General features: G+C 38.3%; 2 protein-coding genes across 5 annotated transcripts; both read right to left on the bottom strand.

The window, feature by feature from the left end:
* Positions 1-6: 6 nt before the first annotated feature.
* Positions 7-1,723, bottom strand: LOC105564312 (neurophysin 1-like). The gene is made up of 3 exons (XM_012016597.1): positions 1,577-1,723; positions 512-716; positions 7-350 (listed from the first exon to the last, which is right to left on the bottom strand). Exons 1-3 carry the CDS (start codon positions 1,700-1,702, stop codon positions 229-231), a joined length of 453 nt encoding a protein of 150 aa, XP_011871987.1. The 5' UTR covers positions 1,703-1,723; the 3' UTR covers positions 7-228.
* On the bottom strand, positions 1,441-5,088 carry LOC105564313 (zinc finger CCHC domain-containing protein 4). 4 transcript variants are annotated; one of them, XM_012016598.1, is made up of 6 exons: positions 4,935-5,088; positions 3,945-4,489; positions 3,142-3,844; positions 2,901-3,058; positions 2,490-2,607; positions 1,441-2,149 (listed from the first exon to the last, which is right to left on the bottom strand). In XM_012016598.1, exons 1-5 carry the CDS (start codon positions 4,999-5,001, stop codon positions 2,518-2,520), a joined length of 1,563 nt encoding a protein of 520 aa, XP_011871988.1. In that variant the 5' UTR covers positions 5,002-5,088; the 3' UTR covers positions 1,441-2,149; positions 2,490-2,517. The 4 variants fall into 4 exon arrangements, with proteins under 4 accessions (XP_011871988.1, XP_011871989.1, XP_011871991.1 ...); XM_012016599.1 differs by lacking the exon at positions 2,490-2,607 and having other exon boundaries at positions 1,441-1,943; positions 4,935-5,087; XM_012016601.1 differs by lacking the exon at positions 1,441-2,149 and having other exon boundaries at positions 2,531-2,613; positions 4,935-5,087.
* Between the last annotated feature and the right edge of the window lie 1,482 nt (positions 5,089-6,570).

The raw sequence follows: 6,570 nt of genomic DNA, 5'->3' as shown, positions 1-6,570 counted from the left end.
CATACCCAGAGAACATGCATGTCTAAAATACATCGTTAAGACGTCTAATAGAATACTGTTAAATAGCAGGAGTTTATCCGTTTCTCTTTCAAAGAATTGTGCTGCATAGTTTACATATAGACTTGCACTTTTATTTGTTTCATCGTTGACACTGCATAGTTGTATTTTTACAGTTACAATTCAAAGTATCAGAATACTAAACGATAACTGTGAAGTCAATTAGTTAGATTATTGTAGTATTTCGCTAGAGACTTCGCTGCCTGGGAGTATCACGTTCAAATTAGCGTCGAGTTTTTTATCGTTGCCAACAACGTCGGGAATTCTGCATGATGTATCCATGTGGCAGGATTCTAAAGGAAATAATTTTCATGTACATATATGTATATCAAAATTTTTCAGCGTTATATAGGAAAAAATTATTTTAGTTGCTGTTGCATCAATTCCCCATTTTATTGAGAAAGATGAAATTTAAATACTCCAGTCTACAGTATTTGTTCTTAGTTGACTTCACCTTGCGAGCAGCAAATCCCACTTGAAGCGCATCTCGCTGTATTTCCACGACACATCGCGTATCCAGCGACGCAGGGCCTGGTATAGAGACTCTCCTTTCTGCACCGATATGTTTCTGGTGTGCCTATGAAGCAACCGATACTAGGGCCACAACAAATATAAGGCCCAAAGCATTGACCTAGACGGTTAGGACCACACGAAGGACACTGGCAGAAGAATATTGTGTTTAATTCAACTTTTATAATACGTTAATTTAATATTTCTATACAAATTATGAGAAAAAATATATAAATAGATGTTTATGCGAATATTTTGCTAGAAAATAAACAGGAAATTTTTAGATTTGAACATAAAGATATATATTTGGTCGCATATATATTTTTCTGTTTCCTTTATTATGTATTTGCATAAACGTCTTTAGTCTAATCGTTAGACAAATATAAGATATAGACAAGTTATGGTTCAGCTATTAATTAACATGGAGTTAAAAGAATTTTTATTCTCCCGAAATTTTGCTTCTGATGCTATAAACTTCGTTGCTTTATTGATTATCCTTAAATTTTCAACGTCAGTGTTTTCTTGACCATACCTGGCATCTTTAGTAATGCAGAAAAATTATTGCGAAAAATATTACCTCGACCAGGGTTTGAGAACTTGGACCTCCCTACACTTTAGGCGGGCGTCTCACCAATTCGACCACCGAGGCGTATGATAATATTTGTCGCAATAACAGGATAAAGATGTTGTCTACGCGTATATTTTCGACTCTTGTGTCCTCAAATTTTCTTCATAATTATATTAATAACAATTGTCAAAATTTTACTAACACATATTGAAACTAGACATAATTTTAGTACAATTACCACCTATCAGAGTAAAAAGAAAAAAGCAATATTCAACATTTAAAAAAAAGGAATGGCACATACAATATAAATTTTAATTATTTATTTTAATTACACGTTTAACAGGGCAAATCTAAAAGTTTCAGGAGTCTTAACTTAAAATTGTCTGTTAAAATAAAAAGAATTTTACCATAAAATAAAACGTAATATAAAATATAACGTACTTCCCGTACAACAGTTCCTAAAGAAGGTGCGATATCACCCCTCTTCCCGCCACGAGGACAATTCGTAATCAAACAAGCATAACTTAAAAAGATCAAACTTGCAAAAATGACGAACTCCTTTAACATTCTGACTATATTTTGGCGATGTCGCACGAGATGATACGCAGAAGATCGGAAAGATACTACTGTACCTCGAGAAGGCTGCCTTGGGTATTTATATCGTTGAATCTCCGTACTTAACATTCCTTCTGAGTATTCGGGAATATTTCCATTCACAATTCAGCACTCTAAAGATTATGGAAATCCGATCTCCATGCGAGAATAAACGTATAATAAGATGCCATTCTTCCATTCATGGTTGCAGAAGCTTTTTTAATATAAAGAAAAGCTAAAAGTAACTTTTACAAAAGTTTTAAATAATATAAGTATAATAATTAACACTCATCTCTTGTATTCATATAGTTACACATCTATTGTAACTTAAAACGGGAACTAGTCAACCCGACTGGCATATTCCTTTATTTGTTTAATACAACGTTTTGTCCCTATTTTTTGGGTCCTTATCAAGTAGTACTGCAAATCAACAATACACGCAATTATAAGATTTTGTAAGTTAATAAGTAAAATGAAGGGAATTAACGAACATAGAAATGACATCAAGAAAGATGAAAGCTGTCACTTTACAATTAGCAAAAATCGCGTATTACATGACCACGAGGCCAATGGATCGAAACCAAAAATCTTACATAGCGAGCGTCTCACGAGAAAGAGAAATTGCCGAAATGTTTTTTTATCAAGAAGACCAACACGATAAATTTACAGACACTGAAAACTTAAATGTAATATACGATTGTGTAATCAAAACTGTATAGGTCGCAATATCACCTTGTTTTGTTCCTAAGACAATACTTACAAATTAGTTCGAGCCTAGCAGCCAGTGCTTACATGTACATACACGTATTTTTATAATTCGACTCTGTCTTATGTGACGACGATGACTCACTTAGGTCCGATTCTTTCGTTTTACTTATCTATAACTTACAAAATCTTATAATTGCATGTATGTTGATTTGTACTATTTGAGGATTAAAAAAAATAGGATCGAAATGTTGTATTAAAAAAATTAAGGAATATGCCAGTCGGGTAGACTGCAAGTTTCCCGTTTTATTTAATTTTTAATAATCACTGGTGAGTATAAACAAACTACAATTTATTGCAACAATACATGAGAATACACACTAATTCCTTAATTTTATTCGTTGCATTTTTTCTTTTTTAAGTTCTTATTCTTTTTTCGTCTTGAGGATTCCTTTTTATTACTTACCACGACGGTTTTCCGTTTAACAACTTCCTTAGAATGTCGCACTTTGCTTTTCTTAGTTGAAGACATCTTCAATTCACAGTTTGCTCTGCGTTTCTTTATACCTATCTCACTTGGAATTTCGGTAGAGAGTAAATTAGGACATTCTTTTCTAGTGTGACCTGCAAATAATATTAATTAATAAAATGTTATCAATGGAAAAATTAATTAGAAGTATTAACAGCGATCATACTGAGGTATCTACCTAATTTATCGCAGTTAAAACATCTTCCTGTGACATTCGGTATTGTGCCACACGTATGTTTCTTTAACATACATCTTTTGCAAGTTTGACAATGTCTCCAAGTAGGCTTGACACATCGTCCGCATATGTTGCAGTGCTTGTACGTTTGACCATCTTTGGAAGTGCATTCTTTGCACATCTTGCAATGTTTGTTTTCGCTAGAAACCCATTTTTTACAATTCTGACAAAATTTATATCCATCGGATGAAGGTAGCTGCAGTAGATTCAACGGTATATTCGTAAAAATTCTCACTGGAGAACCATGCTTTCTACCATGTTTTTCCGATACAAATAAGGGATGATTATCATAATTCACTTTATAATCAGACATTTTTAAATCTTTCAAGCCACCAGTCACTTGTGGCGGAGTGCTCTTTTCTCTCATTATGTGCTCCATAAAATATGGAGATATAAACATGATCTTCAGGGAACACTTATCATTGTTATCGTATTTATTCAACGTTCTGTGCAGATCAGATATCCTTTTTATAGTATACGAAATGGGCTCCAATCGGCCACCGAACGGAGGATCGCATATTAAGTAAGTATCCTTCCCCTCATTTTGAGTAAGAAAATCCTCGAACACACCTACGGCATCATTGTGAAAAAAATGATGATTGAAAAGATTGTACCAGCAATAATCCAGCGGTCCGAAAAAGTTATGCTGGAATTAAACATATTTATTAAAATGTGCTTATAAAAATTATTAAAATATATTTTAAATCGACGTAATAATTGACAATTCCCTAGCTAAAAATACTCACAAATCTACCATCGAAGTCTAAAAGGAGGGAAGATATTTTATTTGCGTGACGCTCGATTATACATTCATGTATTCTTGGTGCACCGATACAAATGATCTGCTTAGCTTTAAGTTTCAAAAGCATATTTATTATGTCCTCCGTAGATTTCTTGGAAAATAAATATTGCGCTTCCTGCTTTGCGTTCTCTAAAGGTTTTAAAAGCTCTGTTGGGTGACACATCTGATAATCGGTTAGATTCTTTGTGATCTCGTGATCCGTGTGCTCGTCTCTCTCAGACTTATATATCAATCTCTCGCAATTATGGCAATAGCATCTGTCCGCCACGGGCGCTGTCTTGAGTTTGTTAAACCGAATATATAAATCTTGATGAACGTGACGCTTGGCAAACTTCTTATTTTCTAGCTCCCACATAGACTTCTGAGACTTGGACAGTTCCTGCCCACATTTTAGGTAAAATTTACATAATTTTCTGTCACGACAAGCGGAGCAAGCGTAAAATCTCTCCACTCCATCCTTGACATTTCTGCCAAATAGTAATGTTGGTCCTGCAGAAGGAGGAAAATTAGGTAATTTGTCAGTATAACTCCAGCACTTCAAAAATCAATAAAATTAGTATCAATCGACGCGTTTTTACATAAAAAAAGAATATATTCTCTGCTTGAACCAAAAGCACAAACAGCGAATGCGGAAGTGGCCACAGAGCGTGTGTATGTAGCCTCGAGCATGTCGTGTGTCGCTACATTTCACGGGTATAACAGGTTTCCTAACCTGTAAATTCGCTAACTTTAACGATTAATTTATCGCTTCGCGGGACAGAGCGATACTTCTTTCTGCCAGATCGTTTATGTAAAATTTCATGTAAAACCGCGTCGATTGAGACTAATCTTATTGATTTTTGAGGTGCTGAAGCTATACTAAAGAATTACCGAAAATTGATTTCTTTTATATTAACATAGTGAGCATTTTAATGTGCAGATGTGAGAGAATTACCGTGAAGACACTCGGGATGTTCCGCGGGATTTTCCCACACGAATTCTATCCCACGTGCGACGCACATTTTGTCACGTATTCAATTCACAGGTGAGTTTAGGGCCCGGATGAAAATGTATGTACATACATGGGCGTAGCACAGTATAACCAGTAGTTGCACTCTCTGTCGGCGCCTTTGATCTGGGCGTTCTCAATTTTCCGCCATGTTTTTATTCGCGCCAACAGTGTATCAACGGCTAAAAGTGCCTGGGCCCTTTTCAGGATCGTATCCAGGAAAGGCACATACGAACTGGCATACATTATTTATTGTAAATGGAAATGGCCTATGAAAGAAAATGTTCTAATAAAAGTATTTACCCATTATTCGTCAACACTGCGAATTTTTCAATGTCACACCGACTTTGCACTAACACACGTACAAAAATCCTGTGATTGGTCAGAATAAAAACATGTCGGATGCGCAGTACGGATCGGCGCGAACGTGAAACAAAAGAGCGAGTGCCACTACTGGTTATACTGTGGGCGTAGCATGGACATGCAACAAGTGGAGACTTTATCGGCAGTACTTGAAAATGGGTGTAGCGGAATAGTTCCAAAAATGAAAATAGGGATAAAGCGCTGTAATCAGTCGAGCGAAAACTGTAACATGCAAAACGCCGGGATGGCCGCTCTCAGGTTTCACTCTGGTTATACTGTGATCGATGCTTGAAAGCTCGCAGCCTGATTGGCCGCTGCTTTCACGTTTGAAAGTTGCGACCGTTGCGAATCTAGTTAACGTACAGTTGTCGGACGCGGAGAAAGCGTCGGTCGGCCGCGAGAATCCGCTCCGCGTTTCCGTCGATTTCGGCTCGCCGAGAGGGCGAGCCCCGTGTCCGGGGTGTCGTGAGTGAGTGGCGCGTTCGTAAGCTCGTTTGTAGCGTTCCAGCAGCCGCCGGGAGACGCGTGCCGGGAAGTTCGGTTGTCGTGAGTGAGCCATAGTCGCGAATGGCGGCCGCTCCGAGGCTACTCGGAAGTTTAGTTGTTGCGTCTCGCGTGCCTCAAACCGCCGAAAAAGTCGCGAGTGCGGTGCGAACGGGAGTGTCGCGAGTGTCCGGTCTACAACGCGCGTTAACTGTCGACCGATTATTCCGTGTGTCGCGTGAGTGAATTTCGTCCGTCGCGAGTGTTCAGTCGCCGATGCGGCTTACTGTGTGTAACATGAAGTGTGTGATATCGCATACAATGCGATATATGTGGCAGTGCATGTGTTCTATTGTGAAGTGTTAAGTGAGTTGTGACCAATTGGGATTACTTCGCGGGAGCAACTCAACAACCGATCCAACGAGGGACCACATGACGGAGTCACATGACGGAGTCACATGACGCCGGCGACGCCATAACGATTATCGATCGGTCATCGTGGGATCCGCCGTATCGCAAGGTAAGTGGTCCTTACTGCAATACCGACAACGCGACAATTATCTATTGCGGGTGGTGGCTCGTAACCCCCTCGAGCGGCAATAGATGGCGCGCGGCAATAGATTTCGTGCCGGGGCATAGGATATCGCGTTTAAACGAAATAGGATAGGACATAGGATATCGCGTTTAAAGAAAATAATTCATTTTCGGGACTTGCGATCTTTTTGCGCCAACTTAG

This window comes from Vollenhovia emeryi, unplaced genomic scaffold (genome assembly GCF_000949405.1).
Source record: "Vollenhovia emeryi isolate VEMERY1.0 unplaced genomic scaffold, V.emery_V1.0 DF939166.1, whole genome shotgun sequence".
Classification (NCBI taxonomy): domain Eukaryota; kingdom Metazoa; phylum Arthropoda; class Insecta; order Hymenoptera; family Formicidae; genus Vollenhovia; species Vollenhovia emeryi.
The sequence above is the reverse complement of the archived record's forward strand: the minus strand, read 5'-3'. Positions and strand labels throughout refer to the sequence as shown.